The 20,568-nt window shown below is 38.9% G+C and overlaps 1 protein-coding gene across 4 annotated transcripts in view; it reads left to right on the forward strand.

The window, feature by feature from the left end:
- The first annotated feature begins 1,014 nt into the window (after nucleotides 1-1,014).
- The window catches only part of LOC110834329 (gelsolin, cytoplasmic-like), a 32,057-nt gene continuing 12,503 nt past the window's right edge, over nucleotides 1,015-20,568 (forward strand). Inside the window, exons 1-9 of one of the 4 annotated variants that reach the window (XR_015532638.1) lie at nucleotides 1,015-1,173; nucleotides 9,800-9,874; nucleotides 9,961-10,026; nucleotides 10,676-10,799; nucleotides 12,037-12,149; nucleotides 12,743-12,920; nucleotides 13,761-13,876; nucleotides 15,333-15,431; nucleotides 16,958-16,972. Coding sequence is in view for 3 of the 4 variants with exons in the window: in XM_022073372.2 (XP_021929064.2) it covers nucleotides 1,105-1,173; nucleotides 9,800-9,874; nucleotides 9,961-10,026; nucleotides 10,676-10,799; nucleotides 12,037-12,149; nucleotides 12,743-12,920; nucleotides 13,761-13,876; nucleotides 15,333-15,431; nucleotides 16,958-16,972 (855 nt within the window). In the remaining variant the exon portion in view is untranslated. Of the gene's footprint in view, nucleotides 1,174-7,925; nucleotides 8,063-9,799; nucleotides 9,875-9,960; nucleotides 10,027-10,675; nucleotides 10,800-12,036; nucleotides 12,150-12,742; nucleotides 12,921-13,760; nucleotides 13,877-15,332; nucleotides 15,432-16,957; nucleotides 16,973-20,568 lie in introns of those variants that run through there. The other 3 variants (XM_022073372.2, XM_087340661.1, XM_087340660.1) reach the window with 3 other exon arrangements.

A 20,568-nucleotide genomic window follows, 5' to 3' on the forward strand; every position in this document is an offset into this window, starting at 1 on the left:
TAAACACTATAAATTAAGTTTGTGAAACTGTATTGTTAATTTGTGACACACCATGAAATTGAAGTAATACGTGTGTGTGATAATGATTACTTTGCTCTGTGAAACATTGCTTCAAGGGTGTTTATGTCTTATCAATGACATTCACATTTCATTGTCAGGAAGCATTTAAAACCTTCTCTGCAAAGGTGAGTGAGGAAACTACTAGAAGTTGGTTGTGCACGAGACATTCAATGTCATCCGTGCTTGCGTTCATCATTCGGTAGCAGCTGCTTGTGTTCTGGCTGAAGTCTCAGATGCATGTGTAGTAGCATTATATATTTTTTTGGCGTGAATCGATTGGATAAATATTTGTACATTCATATTTTCAAAATAGTAATCGAGAGCATATAAATTAATTGGGTTACAGTGTGTACAAAACAGACTGAAGTTGAGTATCAGACTAAAGGTCTTGTCTTACTGGGAACTGGAATGTATTCTGGTTGCAGAAAATTTCAAATGGCTTTAAATGTATCTTTTATTATTTTCCCACCTGTAGAGGCCCCTCTCATGAAATGAAGTTAGAGTACTGTGAAAATGGAGCCTATTGCTCAATATAGGAAACAAATAAGGTGATTGTTCGGTATGCATGACACATGAAAATATTAGCACAAACAATTAGAACGATTAGTATATGCCTATTACTTTGTTTTAGTTGTCAACTGCAAAGAAACGTGAGCAACTTAAGCTTACTTCCAGACTTGGAACAAATAAACGACAGACGAGACTATTTCAGACCAATGTCTCGCGCTTGACAGATGAAATTCTGACCTAGACAGGCAGAGACATGTGACATCAAGATGTGGAAACACAGCTGACCAGTTTACCATAATTAATATTCCCATGAAATACACACGTTTTAGGCTTTCGTTCAGTCTTGTTACGTCATACATATGTCGTCATTTCTCACTAACAGCACCAATGGCAGAGGTGCATAGTCTGATGTTTATGGACCACACCTCCGGTGTGTGCGTCATAGTGTGCGGCTGCGCATTGAAACAGTGTCCTTTCGCTTCCTTCAGTGACAGTACGTGATTAGTCTTCATTGCTTTGTGTATAAGAGAAACAATGTCTGGCGCGCATCGTGCTTTTGAAGGCGCCGGCAGTGAACCCGGTCTATTGATTTGGAGAATAGAGGTGAGTTTCTTGTGTCTCGTTACCACGATACGAGTCCGATATTTTTTATGTTATTTTGTTTTTGTAAGCTCTAGGGAGTTGTATGCTTATCAATTGGACCGTTACCGTATGCCAACACAATTTCTAGTGCAGGATTTTTCAGTTGATGACTGAAGCCTTCTCCGTGCGAAATGGCAAATGACATATTTTGGAAGGAACTCACGTTACTATTGTGACGTTCCATTGTCCTGTAAATGAATACGTCTGACAGGTGACTGTTAACGGTTTGATTTTAAATTAGTTTACGAATTACATGGTCGGAACTCGATCCCATGCAGGAGTGTATGGGACTTCATAGTTCCGGCATTGTTCATTTTCAGTTATCTTGAATGCATAACATACGAACAGGAAACTAATTATTAGCCTGTGGTGATAAAACTTAACCCCACAAGATGCCCTTGTTGCATATCCGTAACATGCAAGAAATACCACCGTTGGATAGATCAGTTGGCCAAGCTTCGTGAGAAATGCATACAAGGATTATTTAGGAAACCTGAAGAAAAGAGAGAAACTGGAAGACTTTGACGCAGATGAAATGAAAAAGTGGGGAATTTCTTAAGTTGCTGAGGCACTGCAGTTAGCTTCTCGAGAATGACTTTACTTCGTGTAGTTACACACACACTCCAGATCATATTATAATAGATGTTGTATCCTGTTACAATATGCCGTCACAGGTTCACGTTATTGAACAAACGCATTTTAAGCTTTCTGCCGAAAGCACCGTTTCTTTTAAACAGTAAGTGGTGTATGAAAATCTCCGTCGCTGCCTGTTTGGACATCGGCCAGGGTCTATCTGAGAATTTCATATTATATTACGCTCCCATAAATAAAGTTGATGAGCAAACTGTGACACTGGGAATGGCAAAAGTGAGGGAGAGGCTTTCAGTAAGTAGACGAAATAAGCAACATTTTGACACAGAAAGATTTTATTTGAAAAAATTATCTGAGGGAGAGGTAAAGGAGCAATATCAAGTCGAAATTTCGAATGGGTTTTAAATTTTTAGAGACAGATAAAAATGATGAAAGGGCGGATATCAACTGGGAGTGGGGAAATGTCAGAAACTGCATCAAAGTTTTAGCTAAAGACAAAGTAGGATACTACAGGAGAAAGCAAAATAAACCACGGTTTGATCAAGAATGTTCAAAATTAATAGATCGAAGGAAGCAAACAAAATTTCAATGGTTGCAGGATCCAAGGAAAACGAATAGAGAAGTGAAGCTAGTAGAACCTTTAGGAGTAACAAAAGGGAATATCTGAAAGGCAGTAATATTGAACTTGAAACAAATAGTAAGGACAAAAATATCAGAGATCCGTTCAGAGGCATAAATGATGTTAAGAAAGGATATCAACCTCAGACTAATTTGGTAAAGGATGATAATGGCAACTTACTGGCAGATCCAATCATAATTTTGAATAGGTGAAAAGTCAGCAGACAGGCGGACATTATTGTCTTAGGGTGGCAAATGAATCCTTTGAAAGTGTGACAAATTTAAAATATTTGGGAACAACGATAACAAGTCAAAATGGTTTTCATGGGGAAGTTAGGAAGAAACTAAATTCTGGAAATGCATGGTACTTCTCAGTTCAAAATATTTTGTCTTCCCGTCTGATTTCTAAGAACCTGAAGATTAAAGTATACAAAACAATAATCTTGCCTGTTGTCTTGTATGGGTGCGAAACATGGTCTCTTACTCTGAGGGAGGAACATAGATTGCAGGTGTTTGAGAATCGGGTGTTGAGGAGGATATTTGGTCCTAGAAGGGAAGACGATGGGGCGTGGAGAAAACTGCATAATGATGACCTTAAAAATCTGTACTCCTCCCCCAATATTGTCAGGGAGATTAAGTCGAGAAGAATGAGATGGGTGGGGCATGTAGCGCGCATGGATGGGACAAGAGGTGTGCCTCGGGTATTGGTTGGGAAGCCTGAGGGGAAGAGACCGCTGGGGAGACCTAGACGTAGATGGGAGGATAATGTCAGGCGGGATCTGTGGGGGAGAGGATTTGAAAGCGACTAGATTTTGTTGGTCCGGTGGAAGGCTTTGGTTAATTCGGTGATGAACCTTCGGGTTCGGTAATCCGGTCCTGTAAGTTACCCTCTCAAATGATTGCTTTGCAACTGAAAACAGCTGCCATTTGGCTCCTCCATTAACAAGTTTATAAATGGAATAAAGGATATTCAGTTGTGTTGCAGTGGTCACATTAATCCTTAACTTATTGCGTTCTAATGTGGGAACGTAAGTTGGACACCAAATCATACGAACGTTCCTCGACGGGAACGTAAACTCCGGCAACACTGGAAGGTGGTTTGGCTGTCTTTTTGCGCTGTTAGAGAACTGCATTCAGTGAATGAGGGTTCTCTTGGGTTCTGACAAGGTCAGCCTGAGCTGTCAACCGGGAAACTGTAGACGTAAACAGCAATAAACATTGTTTATGTCAAACGGGTTTCGGCTTCATTTTCAGGCACCCAATTCAAAGTTCTCACACCCCTCGACAGGACTGGTAAAAAAAACCGACTGAGCGTTCAAAAAAGAAAACGTCTAGTTATTAGTATATATTTGTGCAATTAAGATATTAACGACATTTACAAAAAAAATAGACTGTGTAATCTGTTATATTCGCGTAAAATAGACGTTTATGTCGTCACTTTATCCTTCTTATTTTAGATAATATTAAAGTTTTTCTTAGAGCCTGTACAAAATTTAAATGCCCGCAGAATTCTTCGTACGGCAAGGACCACTAATGCCATTTATATGCCTGTAGTTTAAAGTATGGTCGAAATACCATGGTTTAAAGTTTAAGTTCATTTGACTGTGGTCATTAAGAGACCCTCATAAGTGTTAAACTGGAGAGGATATTGCAAGATACAACAGGTAAATGCATTTGGAACTTTATTGTCTGGTTACAGCTTCAGACACTTACGTGTTCTGTCATATAAAAGGAATGCTAACTTGAAAAAAAAAATTATTCGAAAAATGTTAATGGATGCTTTTCAATGAAGTAACCAAAGTTTCGTCACCGCTACAAGAAAATGCGTTTGTTTGCTCACTGATAACGAGTTGAGTTCTCAAACCGAAATCTCGTCGCCATAATTAATCTCATCTATTGGGATTTTAAAGCATAGCAAAAGGGAAAACAAATTCGGCCCCCAGCCATCGAAACTATTTTTATTTTCCAAGATCCTGTTTAATAGTCCTTTCCGTCCATGTTACACCTTCCCGAAAAAGTCTTGCTTCCTACGTCTAGACTAGGTTATAAAGAATCTGATATCGGACTGAAATCTTTTTAAAGACTCTCCCACGCAACAGCTGGGAAATTGTAGCCTACGTGTTTGCAGGGCTGTTAAGTAAACTTGCATTATATGGCCTCGTTACGTAATCGGATTGCCATGCAACTAAGCATCGCATTTGGAATGGGTAACCCTGTGCATTCTGCAAACAATAGCCCGGGTTTTCGTGTGATTCACTTCGCGCTCTTCATTTTCACACACAGTCCTATAATAGACCCGTGTCTGATATAGGTGCTTTTTGAGAAATGTGGAACAAAAATTCATGTGCGTATAGGCCTAGCCTATGTTTAGCCTTCAAAAGTTTTGCTACGCATCCACAATTGTGTTCTTAATTCGCCATGTAAATTTTATTGAATTTTATACGTTTGGTATTTATGTCACAATTACGTCATTGTAAGAATGTAGCTTTGCATACGGGAGTGTTCATCAGCACGTGACCGGAAGTAGAATCTTGGAAGTTTCTTTAATCTTCAAAGTAATCACCTCAGAAAAGCCGAGTAACTTATTAAATATTCCTCATTTGTTAAATTTATCTACATTATATGGCAGCGGTAAATAATCGGAAAGAAGCAGACATGGTATTCTCATCGCATGTATCAAGAACATTGTAATGCATCTGTGCCTCCTGGTCGCGATTCGAAACAAACTGTATCACCTGTCTGGAGAATGAAAGCGCTCCTATTGGAGCTTTTTGGAAGCATTCGTTAATGCGATTTCATGTTGTGTGTGTGTGGTGACGGAAGTGGTTTGACGAGTCCTACCATAAGACATTATATTAGTTTGTCATTACTAGATATAAGGACTGAACCCAGGTGTACGACACCACGCTGGTTACCCCCCCTGTTCGCCGATACATTCAGAAGATCGACTTACCGAATTCGTTTTATGATTCTGTATAGAAAATTTAGTTGTGATGAACGAATGACATCTAAAGTAATACAGTTATGAAACGGAATACATTTATACCAGTGGAACACCAGACTTAGGTCCGACAGCCAGCTTCTTTGTTCAGGACATGTCGTTGACAAAACTATCCCAATATAGACGTACTCAGAAGTTTGCCATTTCTCGTGCGTTATTTACAGCCGGTTTAACCACAAGGCCGGCCTAGGCGATCACCAAAGGCGGCAAGAAACAGGAAAAAGTAAAATATATCAAGCGTCTAAAATAAAAGGAGAGAAACAAAGAAATAACAAGTGTGCGTTCGCGTTAGCCGCGTTGTAATGGTGTCGTATGCAAACGGTTGTGTGTGTACTTTTGTCGACACTAACACTAAAAATGAATTAAATACAATTGTTTTGACATAAAAGATGATTGATGTCAGTAAATATTACAGCAGCAACAATGTCAGTTATGGGAAAACAGTGAGTAGACAAGGTACAGAACAGATGACAGACCTAGAGCGAAAGGGAAAAGTTAAAAAGTTGTTATGTCAGCGAGCTAAATAATCATTGACAAAGTTGCAAGTGTTGATGCAGATGGCGGTAGGCGCAGAAATGCGTTCGGCAGAGCGACTGACAGTATCTGTGGGTGTGCACCACAGATGGCTAATAATCTGTGACACGCGAGGGCATTTGAATGGCACGCGGACATGACATAATATCATGCTACTCGTTGTCCCAAGGAAGAGGACTGGAATATCTTCTCTCTTCTCTGCCACTGTTTTTGGAAAACGTTGTTCAAATGTTACTGTCTGACCGAACATATGTCATTGTGATTACTGAAATTCTGTTTGTCTGTCTGCTACACTAAAAATGTTCAGACAATTGTTCTCTGCACTCACGAACAAACAAACTCTTTCTTGATAAATGTGACTTGATAAAAATTACTCCTGGGAGGCAGATGACAAACTAAAGAATGTTTTCTTCATGGGTAGTCCTTGTAATTAATCAATAACTGAACAAGACGTGTCCATCCAAAGTCGTTTGTAAAGAAAAGACTTATGTAGCAACTTAAACACTTAACATTGTTCATGTAGTAAGTAATTTTCAATAAAACGCTACAAATCGTTGTCGCTGGAAAGAGTAATAAATTGTCACTGCCGGGATTTTAATGTTTAACGTCACAATAACATATGTTCCCTGTCAGGCGAGGAAAGACATTTATTTAATTCCCTAAAACTAAAACAATACCACCACCAATCCACTGGTTTTGAAGCTGCGTTTAACGGAATCAGCTAGTTGCCAGTTATTTAATTGTACTGTATATAAGTGTGTCTGTATATACGTGCAAAAATTTAGGTACATAAGATGGCATCTTGGAAGGCACTTATGCCGACCAAAGGCTGAGGTCACCCATGAGAGAGAGAAGAGGACTGATGTTCAGTAGGCCAGTCGAGGATGACCCTGAGAAGAGAGCACGTGGTCAAACTACCCGGCTGCCATGACAGGTTTTCCTTGAGCTTTCGGTTGTAAGGCAAATGCCAGGGTATGATTCAGCGTCAGCTTGAGTAATTTCCCGTCCAAGTCGCAGAGACTATCAGCCAAAGCGAACCCAACACTTAAATCCCAGAGAGCCGACCAACCAAACTCCTTTTCATATACGACAAGTTTCCTGGTGGGATGACCCACCTCTTGTTATAATTTTAAGTAAATGTTTACCATTTCCAGCAGTGCGTTTCGTCCTCAAGAATGGTGTTACCTACTTTTAGTTAGCTTTTTGGTTGGTTGGAACATTACCAAGAAAGGGTTTGTCGTAACATATCGAAGGGGTAACCTCTCAGTAGGAATTCAGGCTTCCCGGTGGCCCTGTACTACAACACGTGGAATCAGCAGCGGGAATCATCGTTGCAAACCCCGACGCTGAGTCTCTGTAGTAGCAAGAATCAGAAAAAAAATGTTGCAGCCTATTGTTTGATCGTTTTGTCAATTTCTGGGGGGGAAATGGCTGTGTTGCCGTCAGACGGAAAATCCCTACAAGGAAATGTTTAAGTACGTTCTCAGAAACAGTCAGTCACAGACTTTATCTTCCGCGATGCACAATCGGTAAGTCCGAACGGGGCACAGGTATGCAAGGAAGATGCCCGATTAGAATGGCAAGAAATGTGATACAAAGCCAAACGTGAGAATTCTAGCGACGGGTGGCAAACTTTATAGATTAAACGCCGTGCCCTCGCCAAAGGCCATACTACAGCGGGTCTCTTCTGCAATTTCGTTTGCGCTCGCAAATGGACAGTGTTATCATAAACGATCTGGCTAACAACGTCTATGTTGGTTATCTGCAGCGGATTGTCTTGTCTGATCGGTTGTTCTGCGTTACAGTGTATGGAGTACCATTGAACCACGAAAAAAATTATCTTATTTTTCGTTTTCCGTAGTCCGTTGTGGTTTCGCGTTTTCACTGCTGCCCTCTGCTCTGCGTATAAGTCACTTTGAGAGCCCTTGCGTTTTGCAACAAATGAATCACGCCGGAAACACTATCTGGCGGTATGCACTGAAGGCAAGCGAGCTGTCGGTGGTGAGTCAGAGCAACATTAAAAGAACTAGTCGGTTGCTCCTTTTGAGTTATGGCGATAATGGGCGTGACCTCCAAAAGAACGAGTGACGTGGGAGAAGAATGGAGGTAGGTCACAGTTAAGTGGAAGCTCATTACACCATGTCTCCTGCATGACATCAGTTTTCGTGTTACAATTAAATGACTCAAAATGAAGGAATAGGAGGTCATAGCATGCACCATTCTGTTGCATTGCAACACTGAAGTTTCGAAATGCAGAGGAGGAACAGGGATAGCTTAGTCAGTATAGTGACTAGCTATGGCTTGGACGACGAGGGTAGAGGATTTTTCCTCTAGACTCTGCGTCCAGATCGGCTCTGGGGCCCACCCAGCCTCCTATCCTTTCTCCCCGGGGGTAAAGCGCGGCCGGAGCGTGATGCTGACCACTTAACCCTATCTGGTGCCGAGATCAAGAATGAGTAGGAGCTATACTTCCACTCCCCCCCCCCCCCCCCCCCCCTTCAAGCTCCTGCATAGACGTGTAGCTGGACGTCTTTACTTTAGTTTTGCTAAGGCAGTGGAAAAGCAGTTGTCCTTTCGCCAACGTCATCAAGTAAATTCTTATCTCGAAATGTTCACACATTATCTCACTGCTACAAATAACTGGAAGCATTTGCACTGTTCCGAAAACATTGTATTCGAAGATGGCTGTCTTCTGGGTTGTAGCGCCATGTAGCCTATTCATCGCCCTGATGACGGAGACAATATGACCTCCGCAACAACCCACAAGACAGAAATCTTCAGCCTAATAGAAGTTTGCCGACGTTTCAGAAGTGCTTGCAGCCTCCATCATCAGGGCGATCATCACTAGTTTTCACAACGCCGTTGGTTTATAAGAGAGAACCGTTTCCATAAGCGGCCGGTTGCTGTACGCGATCGAAATAAAGCAAATAAATACATTCAGAGAAGTAACCCATAAACGCAGATTTGAAAAGGGCTCCAATTGTTCTGACTTGGCTACGAATATACTAACAGTGAATTCATTTGACTACCAGCGACACTGTCAGAGAAATGTCAAAATTTCGGTGTGGGTCAACACTGTACCCTAGTGCGTAGTATGTTAATGGAACGAGTTGCGGTGTGGTTTTCAATAAACAAATGCACACTATGGTGTGACACATTTCGAACTGCGTAACCCCTTTCCCCTGAATTCCAATTGAACCAGAGGTTTCTATAACGCGTGTTTTCCAAAAACAGGACTATCGCGCTTAAGGATAAACGGCTGTACTTTGGTGTTTTGGACAGTCAACTCATTTTTAAATGAATTCCAGCCTCCCCCTGTGAACCGAGTATTTTCCCTGCCCTCTGGATTTAAAGCATATCCATCTCTGAGATTTGAGGTTATGACAGCGGCGTTTGTGTTCTGGGTTTGGCGGTGTGTGGACTCTTACACAGGTGGAATGTTGTTTCAATGTTGAGGGCTGCAGATAGAGACAGTATGTTTCTGTGGAACATTGATATCTAAGTATGAGTCTACACAGTGTCTTAACCCATAATAACGTACTGTGAATTCCATCTCTGTTAAAATAGATTAAGTTATATAAATTTTCAGTGCAGAAAAATGTGAATGAAGTTCACTTGGATGTTTGCATTGTTCAAATACAAGGCCAAGAGGTTTATAAATAACTTGTGTAATTTTTATGTTTTATATTTTGAGACCTTGATTTTTAAAATTTGATTTTGTAGTCAGCACTTCAGAAACTATCACAGATTATATCTTTCAAAGTAAAAAATATAATAATGACCTGAAACTAGTAGACTGAAAATATATTCTGTTAGCATAATGAGTTTCTTTCTTTGTTTTAGAACTTTGATGCAGTCCCATATCCAACAAAGGACTATGGGAAGTTCTATTCAGGAGATTCATATATTGTTCTGTTTGTAAGTATATCTGTATTTCTGCGCAGAGGATTATTGCAGGTTTGTTAATAATTAAATATTAACTATCATATTTACTGCTGTTTCAGACAAAGAAGAACAAAACCAGTTTCAGCTGGGATATTCACTTCTGGCTAGGAAGTGAAACTTCTCAAGTAAGTTCTATTACATAACTGGGAAATTTGTGGTTTGTGCAGTTCACCTAATATTGTTGAGGTTATGAAGTTTGGGAAGCTGCAAAGGTGGAACATCTACTTTTGGGGGGGGGGGGGGGGGGGATATATGATCATTTGCAGGACCAAGAAAGAAATGGGATGGGTCGTGGAGGAAGTGTGTTGTGAGGTGGATGGTTCAGTGTCATAGCCACTGATGGGATTTGATATCAACTGTATTGAATCTACCGGACAGATGGTTAATTAAGAATATTTGTAACGGGAAGCCAGCATATACACCTCAGTTTCCGTGACATTGAAGCCCAAATCTCTGAATATCAGTGTTTCATGGCAGCTTATTAAAAATTATGCATTGCTGACAGAGCCTCAAGGCAAGGGGAGGCATGTGACTTCATAAAATGTTGCCTAATTTGTATGCCCCAATGGAAACTCGGTAAATTACGCACAGAAGTGAAATGCTCGTAACATCACACCATGCAGTATTAAATATGTTGTACCATATATTATAATTAACTTTGCAGCCTGCATAATTTGGGATTAATATCAAAGAAATTGATGTTTACAATAATGACGATTTTCCTATGAAGTATCAGTAGCTATCAGAGTGGTGCTTTATGGTCGTGTGTATCAGGATGAGGCTGGCGCAGCTGCCATTATGGCAGTTGAATTGGATGACTCGCTAGGCGGGATTCCCGTGCAGCATCGTGAAGTGCAGGACCACGAATCTCAGCTGTTCCTCTCATACTTCAAGTCTGGTATGAAGATAAGCAAGCAGCTTAGAGCATAATTAATTTACACTCATGATATCCATACTTCAAACCCTGATTTTGATACTTCCTGTTATGTACCTTATCGTGTAGTAAGAATACAGCTTATTGCTTACTTTCCACACCTAACATAACAAAACAAAGTAAAATGAAATATATTCTGCTGCATCTAATATAACCAAATATAGGGGATAATATGAATTTATATTAAATGGTCTGATAACATTTGAAACATCCAGGAGTTAAAGAAGTTTATAAATTTTCTGCTGTAACTCATTCATAATTTCTGATTTATATTTGGGCAGTACGTGGTGTAAATTTTGGCCAAGGTACAAACTAATCTGAATTGTACACAGATCACTTTCTTGTTTATCTCTCCTTGCTACATAACCTATACACTTCATATGATCTCATTAAGTAACTCGTCGGTCAATAGCATTCTTGTGCTAGTTGCATATCTTTACAGCAGGTATTTAGGATGTTTCTCTTTCATATTCTTTAATTTCAGAGTTGAAGCCGCTGCGGCATATTATTATTTAGTAGATGTGTTATTGATTATTTCTACATGTATGTAGCTCCTCCACTTTTTGATGTGTAAGACCCTGATATCAATCATTATCTGCTCATGCCTTAAGCACTTTCTGAACATATTAAATAGAAAATATACAGGAGAACAGCTTCAACACAGGTACTTCCAACAACTGCTAGTAATCACTATAAGTGTAAAGATGTACATAGAGTAAGACTAAAGCGGCCCATCCACGTACGAGTCTGGCTTGCGAGTCCAGCTCGGCTCGGGTTCCATTGAGATAAAAAACTCGTTTGTGGGTGGGATGTCACGAACCGAGTCTGCTACGCATGTGTGGTGAAATATATCCGAGCCCGGCTCACGAGTTAAGCTCGCTGAGCCAGACTCGCAAGTCAAACTCGTACGTGGATGAGCCGCTTAAACTTCACTTGCCATGGTTATTCACGTTACACATTTCACATTAAACCAGTTTAAATTGGTCATTTGTGTTGTTATATATATATATATATATATATATATATATATATATATATATATATATATAAAATATGCTGTGATTGATGTTGCTGATAATATTTTTTTGATACCATAGTATTACTGCTGTTACCTACGATGATATTGATAAGAGTGATACTGAATATGATGCTAGTATTGTGCTGAAGTTAAAGAATTATGGAGGCTTGTACACTGTTTCAGGTATTCGATACCTACCTGGGGGAGTGGCCAGTGGATTCCACCATGTGGATCCTGATGCAGTGGAAAAGAAGCTATTCCAAGTTAAGGGCAAACGAAATGTTCGAGTCAGACAGGTGTGAACAGCGCATTTAATATCAGGTTTTATTTAATGTACTTGCATAAACTTTTGTGTTCAGTGTTTGGAGACAAGTCTTACCGTATAATTCAACTGAAGATTTTCTGTTTGAAAAAACAATGTAGAACACAATTCAGAATGAAAATTTCATAATACCAAAATGGTACCAGTACTTAAAGCTTATGTTTAGTTATTACAGAAATATTATATGATAGCCTCATTGGTTTGTTTAGATATCAAAAAATGATTTCATGTTAAAAATTTTGAGGCCTGAGTTCAATTCCAGGGCAGTCCATGTGAATTTTGAGATGGATAGGGGAATTTTGGGCCAGTTTTTATCAAGTAATTTGGTTTCCGTCGTAATTCCGCCAATTCTCTGTACTCGTATCAATGTGTCTGAGGTACATATAGACTGAGCAAGTCAACACAATGTCATAACATTGTTTCTCAGTCAGGACTTCACTCGTGGCCCAGTACGTTGCTGAACTCGTAATAATAGAATATACTTGATAGTACATTTCTCACATTTGCAACAAGGAACTTTGGCTGCAGTAACCTGGATGGAAGTCCATATTGTATTATCCTTTCTAGGTAAATCTACATGTATCATCAATGAACAAAGGTGACTGCTTTATCTTGGATGCTGGGAAAGAGATATTTGTGTATGTGGGTAAAAACAGCAAGCGAACAGAGAGGTTGAAGGCCATCAGTGCTGCCAATCAAATCAGGGACCAAGATCACGCTGGTCGAGCTCACATTCATATCATAGGCAAGTCAGATGTCTCTACTAATGTTTTAGTTCTTGGTAAATAGTAAATTATTCTTCTGATGCGTGGTTGGGAACTGCATTGTAAGAAATTGAGATGGGAAACTTGTAGTATTTAAAAATATTATTAACTTGAAAAGTAGATGGGAAAGTTTTTATGCTTTAACTTGGAAGTAATGTGTCATACAATATGCTGTAGCTCACTGAGAAGTTGAACTGTGTCCTTGATCAGTGAAGATGTGGAGGGGTAAGGAAACAGCCTTTTAACATAACAGGAAGTTTGGTCAGTCTGATGTATTGCAGTTCAAAATAAGTTGTTGCTAAATTACTGATGTCTTAAGGAAGGTAATGTCAATGTGCCATGTTTTTGACAAGGTCTTTCTTTATGCTCCTCTTCCACAATTTGTTGGTGATAGACTGCAATCAGCAAGCATTAGTACAGCAAGTTTTCTTAAAATTGACTTATTTTAGAAAAATGTATGTGCACGATATAAAATATATAAATTGAGATCTGTGATGTTTGATTTGAACCTTTTTTTGGTATGGTGAATATTTAAAGAAACAGAAGGAAAACTGATGTTTGATTCCATGCAATGTGATGGCTGTAGTGTAATTAGCTCTGCAGGAATAAAATTACATCTGCGCAAAATGAATAGCACGTCCAGTGAAATAAACAAAATCACAAAAAAGCACACTTTATACTCTTGAAACTGTGGGTGCAAGGGAGAGTAGTTTTCACCTGTCTTTTTGCCTTTGTTACAAGTAAGAATTAACATTTCTGTATCTCTGAATAATATCTTTAACATGTTTTTGAACCGTATGTAATGTCGGAGTTCCTTGCAGATGAATATAGTGATCAAGCTGAGGCTTCCTTCTTTGAAGCACTTGGCTCAGGTTCACCAGATGAAGTTGCTGATGAAACAGGTGAAGATGATGCAGAGTTTGAGAAGAAACAAGAGGTAAGGATTTGTTAAATGGTTCAGTTTTTATACTGAAGAAACTCTCATAACATTAAAGTAATTAAATTTTGAATCAATAAATAATGATGTGTTGATGTATAGCAATCATCTGTTATAATAGTAACTTCTTCTTTCTGAATGTGATGTGTATACAGAACTGGTGATAAAGTAATCTTTCACTTTTTACATTCATCTGTAAATTGCATTGAAACACATACTTTGGTCAGACTGTACTGTGATATATAGTAAATGTTGTCTGAGACTGGAACCTCCGAGTGTGTAAATGTTTGACTTAAGATCAGGTTTGTGGCTGACCAGAAAAAAATATTTTAAGTTTCCTCTTACAAAATAAAGATAAATTAATTTTGTAAAGGATGATTGAAAGTTCATGCAACCTATTCCTGACACATTTTGTTTGTCAGTTATGTTATGTTGGAATCAGAAAACAAAAAACAATGTTGTCCTAAGTTTTTGGGAATGACTACCACGCTCTGTATTGTCACGTAACACTGAAGGACAATTGGTACAGTTTCTGTACTGCACGCTTCCTGTGTGTCATGGAAACGGTTGATTTGTTTGGCACAGGGAGATAGGAAAACGTATCTTTAAACTCATTCTGGCAAGTTGAGTAAGAATGAGATGCCAGGTAGTGTTTGACAATGAACACTTTGCACTTATGAGAAAGCCATTGCACTATTACTGTTGGAAGATAACTGAGAGACAGGTAATCAGATGATGTGACCTCCGTGTGCTCTTGTATAGTCGCAGCATTGTTGTGTGTTTATTAATCAAATTCAATTGTATATCAAATCTAAAACTTGTTGACGATGGTGAAGAGTCATTTGAATAAAAAATTTACTTGGAGATTAGCTCTATCTAGTGGGCCCAACTGTGTAGGAACCTGAAGACGGAGATAGAGTCCCATCTCTGAAACGTTGTTTTACGTTTTATATTTTACTAGACGATGGATAATATCCAAGGAAATTTTTATTCAAAATTCAATTGTATTAAATTGCAACCATCAATAAATATTTTAATGTGAGTTGCACGACATTACAATCACTCTGTATTTTCTCACTCTAAAAGATTATTAGTTGCAAGTTATTTGAAAACAGTATACAAAAGAAAAATATTCTGTCGTAATAGAGGTGAAGCATGTCACAAATTTTGAAAGTTACATTGTGTAGAATTTTGTTAGAAATGTCTTTAATAGCAACCAATTTTAAGAAATACTATACATAGAAATGGAAATATAATATTGAAATGGATTGTAGGAATGTTGATTAGACTGAATGTGTCCTGTGTAGTGGTTTATTATAAAACTTCTAATTTTTCATTACTTTAAATGTTAAATTAAGTATGATGTGGCAGCAGGGAAAGATTGCTTGGGTATGTTAATCAATTCCTGTGTTGCATTGCGTGTCTGAAAACTTATGATTGTAAATTAATATTGCAGACTGTTGTAACTCTGTACCATGTAAGTGACGCAAGTGGGGAGATGATCATGGACAAAGTCGGAGAGAAACCTCTCCACCAAGATATGCTAAACTCAACTGTAAGTAAACATACAGCTTTTATACATGATCTTATGGTTTGTTCATGAAGAGTTTTTGTTTGGTATCTTTATGTAGGTGTGTCTGAATCTGTTTGCATGAAATTTATTTTGAAGTGTGCCTTATGAATAGGAAATTTAAGACTTTACATACCTGTTACAAAGTTTTTCAGTTTAAAACTGATGTAATGTGGAGTTCTGTTTGAAGCTAAACCCTGTATGATTATCATTTATGTATAAGATAACATACCTTAATTTACCTCAGCAGTAAATACGAGGCTCGTCCACAAAGTAAGTTTCCCTGGGGCCGTTTACAGAAACAAAACACAATTTCGTGTAAATATTTATTGCAACAGATACAGCAAGTGTCCAGCTATTTTTCAACATATTCGCCACCGGAACTGAGACATTTGTCATACCGTGGGACCAACTTTTGAATACCTGTGTCGTAGAAGTCTGCCGCCTGGGATTGGAACCACTGTGTGACAACCATCTCCGCCTCTCTATCATTCTCAAAACGCTGACGCTGACCGGACAGGAATTTCTTGAGGTGTAGGAAAAGATGGAAATCACTGGGAGCGAGGTCCGGGCTGGAGGGTGAATGATTAAACACCTCCCAGCTGAACTCCTGCAGGAGACTTGCTGTCCGTCGAGCCGTGTGCGGCCTAGCGTTATCACTGACCGCACTTCACAGTCGGCGGGAGCTGGAATAAGAACCTCCATCTTCAACAGCTGCAACGATACTACTGTGAGAACGCGGGAAGTACCGTTAGTGCATGCGTCATGCTACGTCATTGCTCTATCACGTACGCACAGTCGCTTCGCGCAATATAAGGTTTGCTAGCTGTGGGACGAGTGGGGAACTTACTTTGTGGACGCGACTCGTATAAATATTAGTCATAATTCTTGTATGGTTAATGCATTTATTTGCGATTAATATTAAATCCATAGGAAAAATAGCAAAGAAAAAATGTTTTTGTTGTTTAATTTCTGCTTATACTGGAACATTACACTCAAGATCTAGGCCTTTAAATTCTGCAGATTTTTGTTACAACTCGCTGCAGAATGGCAATATAATTAAATTGTAGCACTCAATGAAATCAATACAAGAGGGGCCCAAAAATTAGAAAAAACTGACCAAATAAGATAAAAGCTAAACATAACTCTGCCCTTCCAGGGTCTTCAGAGGTATTTTTGATGTTAATGTTACATGGAAAAAAAGAAGGAATGAGTTCCAAAACAATTACGCTATTCTATTACCGTGGATTCCGGTTAATTCGGACACATCAGGACTAGAACACTTTATTGTTTGCATTCCCTTGATTTGATTTAAAGTTCATTTTGCATATTGTTGATTTTTTTAAAAAAATGTGTTTTTGTGTGGTTTTGAATTGCAGTTTTAATTGTTTAAGAATTGTGTTTTATTTTAAAATTTAGAGTTTACATGTTGTTTGAATACCCAATTCAGAAAATTTATATTTGTATGTTTGAGCATGAAATTAATGCAAGTGTTATTTTCATTACTACAGGAACATGGTGGACAGGTATGAGACAATGCTATTCACATTATTCTATTAGTATTTACAATCAGATGTTATGGATGCATGTGAGAATGTTGAACTAATATCGGGTTATTTTGGTTTCTTGTAATGTAAATGTGTCTTTAAGTTCAGTTCTGCATGATTTGGCTTTTAAGATAGCTTTAAATTGAATTAATGTATGTGCCTAAACACCATCACATATGGGAGGCATGGAGATAAAAGCTCTTTGTATTCTAGATCTTGACACTAGATGGAAGTGAATGGTGAGCTTCATGCTCTGGTCACTTTATACCCCAGAGATAAAGTCGCCTCAACCTTCGTTCAGGACCGAAGTCTAGAATATTAGGGACTTTACCTCCATGCACTTTACATTTGTGTAATTGCATGATGCATTTATAGAGGGACAACTGCCCTCTACGTAGCGAAGTTTAACATTTTAAAGATGCACTTAATACTGAAATATTTATCTCAGTAGAATTCTATGTCTCATACACATTTACATGCATAGAATTAAGTGTAGTTTTTTTTCTACCTTTTTCCCCTGAACGTACTATAGTTAAAAGTGGTTATATTTAAATAACTAATTAAGATATGGCAATGTAACTCAATGTGTATGAAGATTTGGCCTTTATCATATGTGTATTGCATTACAGCTGGACATGCATTGCTTTAAAATATTTGCTAAAGTAGCCCTTTATTTTAAGCCATTTTATAGCAGTTTCAACACTAATTTTGTTTACAATTTTGTACAGTATTGTGATATGCTTACTCAGCAGTACTTATCATTATCAACCTTATGAAAGTTATTTTTACCGTGAAATTTTCATGTCCCATTAATATGGTCATGACATTGTCATGCATTCAAGGTTTTGTTGGCATCATCTGAATATAAGCTAGAAGGAATGCTAAAAAGATGTTGAAATAAATTATACTTCACTAATGTGTTTGTAGTGTGTCAGAAGTGAGTGAGGGGATGATGTGGTTGATGTGTTACTGGGGGAGATATAGAAGTCTAGAGCATTGTTAGAAGTATGGAATACAGAAACTAACCTATTTCATGTGTTTAGGCTTTGTCACATCTAGTATTTGTAGCCTGTCTTATCTAGTGTTCGTAGTTTGCTGCATAATATTGTTGCAAGGCCTCTCCTCTGCTGTAGCTTACTGACCTGGTGTTACAATGCCATTCTCCCTCATTCCCGCTAGCCTATAAGCATCTGACAACCTGTGTACCGTCATGATTTTGTAGCTTCGAAATTGCACCGCCAGTAAGCGTAGGTTCTACAGAGACAAAGAAACTGGTGGGTGGTTTCATAACCGGTAGACCAGCTGTGAGTGGTTTAAAAAGAGGCATACTGGTGTGGAAAGAGTAGAATTTATCTGAACGTGAACCCAGGATTGTTGTAAAGTCAATACATTGCGAGTATTTGAAATAGTACCCAATAGGAAATGCTAGAGTGCAAAAGTGGATAGTGCGTAGTGTTGGAATAGTCGGTACAAACAGTGGATATCCGATTAGTGGAAGAATAGTGAGCTGTTATACAGGCAGCGGAGCATTTGTTTAGCAGCCTGACGGGTGCGTAGTGCTGTGTTTGACATTTGTGAAGTGGTTGTGTGTGACATGAAGATAGACTAGAGTATGAAAAGGAAAACTAATAAAGGACGAGTATTTCCAATAGCACTGTTTCAGTGTTTTCTGTTGGAATAAGCCAGGATAATTTATTGTAATTGTATATGTGACTGCAACCATATTAACATGAAATATATCCAGATTTAGTGAACCCATTGTGTGAATGGTGATTATGTTATACTATATTTGTAGTTTGCTGGCAGTGGGTGTGTTCAGGGGGTGTTCGACCAAGTAGTATTAAAAAGTTCTGAACACAGAAACTGTATATATTCCAGTTATGGTAGTGGAAACTAGTAGAAAAATATTTCTGTCAACAAAATGTAATTTTCTTATTCTCATAATGGTGGAGAACAGAAACTGAATAGGAACTAATTTTGGAGACTGACTTTGATGAAATAGTCTCATTGGACAAAGTGTGATCATGATAAAGATAGTTTGACTGAAAGTACAGATAACATTTAGCCAAAACCACAACTTCCATGAGATTCTTGTGGTATCCATCTATTCACTGGAACTTTCATTGGATTGAAGACAGAAGAGGCACTCCAGATGAACAAGGATTATTTACTAATTATAGTAAATCACCAAATTTTATGCTTCAGGGTCTCATTGACATTTTACACCTTTGCAACATGAACTATGGAACCCAGGAAAATAAAGACAGCTCAGAACTCGCAGCATAGTAAAGCTGTCAACACTGTACTGTTCACTTAACAGCTGTGCAGAAAGGGGAAGGGGTGACGTCCTTCTGTTGCCTTGAAGCATGCACTACTGTACATTTTGATTTGTGTATTTTGTATTTAATTTAGTTTAGGAATCTATTTTTACCTGTTTTGGAAAAGACGAATTTGTAATATTATATCACCATAGAATTGGGTAAAAAACACTTTCTTTTATTGTTGTAAGAATGCTGATGAATAGAGGTCAAGTAATATACGAGGGTCGCTCATTAAGTAATGCCCCACATTTTTTTCCTCAGAATATATTTATTCAAGATGGCTGAAATTTAGTGACAATATAAATCAATGTTTCCTTTACACATACTATTTTTCCACATAGTCCCCATCAACTTGTACAGTTTTACGCCAGCGTGGAACAAGTGCATGCATGCCTTGCCGGTACCAGCTCTTGTCCTGTGCACGTAGCCATTTCCTCACTGCTTGAATTACGCTCTCGTCATCTTCAAACCTTGTTCCGCGGATAGCATCTTTGAGTGGCCCAAAGAGATGGAAGTCGGAGGGTGGATGGGGCAGCACCGTCCAACCCAATTTGGTGATTTCTTCCCGGGTGCATTGTCGTGCAGGAGCAAAATTTCTGCTGGATGCTTGTGAGGCTGAACTCGTCAGAAACGCTTCTTGAGGGTTTTCAGGATCCTGATGTACGCGTCTGAATTGATGGTCGCACACATCCACAAGAATGACCCCATCACTGTCCCAAAAGCCAGTCATCATGACTTTCCCGGCGGAGGGAGTTGTCTTGAATTTCTTCTTTCTCGGTGATTGAGGATGATGCCACTCCATTGACTGCCTTTTTGTCTCCGGCTCAAAGTGGTGTATCCAGGTTTCGTCACCTGTAATGATCCGGGACAGAAAGACCTCTCCCTCAGCATCAAAACGCTCCAACAATTCAGAAGAAATCGTTTTCCTTTGAATCCTGTGGTCTGCTGTGAGACTTCGTGGAACCCATCTTGCGCACACCTTTGAATATGCGAGAGCCCGGATAATTGCAATCACACTTCCATTGCTGACTGAAAGCTGTTGGGCCAATTGTCGAGTTGTGATGCGCCGATCCTCACGAATAATGGCATCCGCGCGGTTCAACATGTCTGGAGTGATGGCTGTGGCAGGACGCCCAGAGCGCGGCAGATCATGGAGCTCGGTTTCTTCACTTCCTGAAGCTTTAACTCTCTTAGCCCAGCGACCAACAGTGCTCCTATCGACTGCACAGCTTCCATACACAGCACACAAACGTT

This window comes from Zootermopsis nevadensis, unplaced genomic scaffold, assembly GCF_977971745.1.
Source record: "Zootermopsis nevadensis isolate Lab colony 2312 unplaced genomic scaffold, Znev_1.0 Znev_ptg000061l, whole genome shotgun sequence".
Taxonomy (NCBI): Eukaryota; Metazoa; Arthropoda; class Insecta; order Blattodea; family Termopsidae; genus Zootermopsis; species Zootermopsis nevadensis.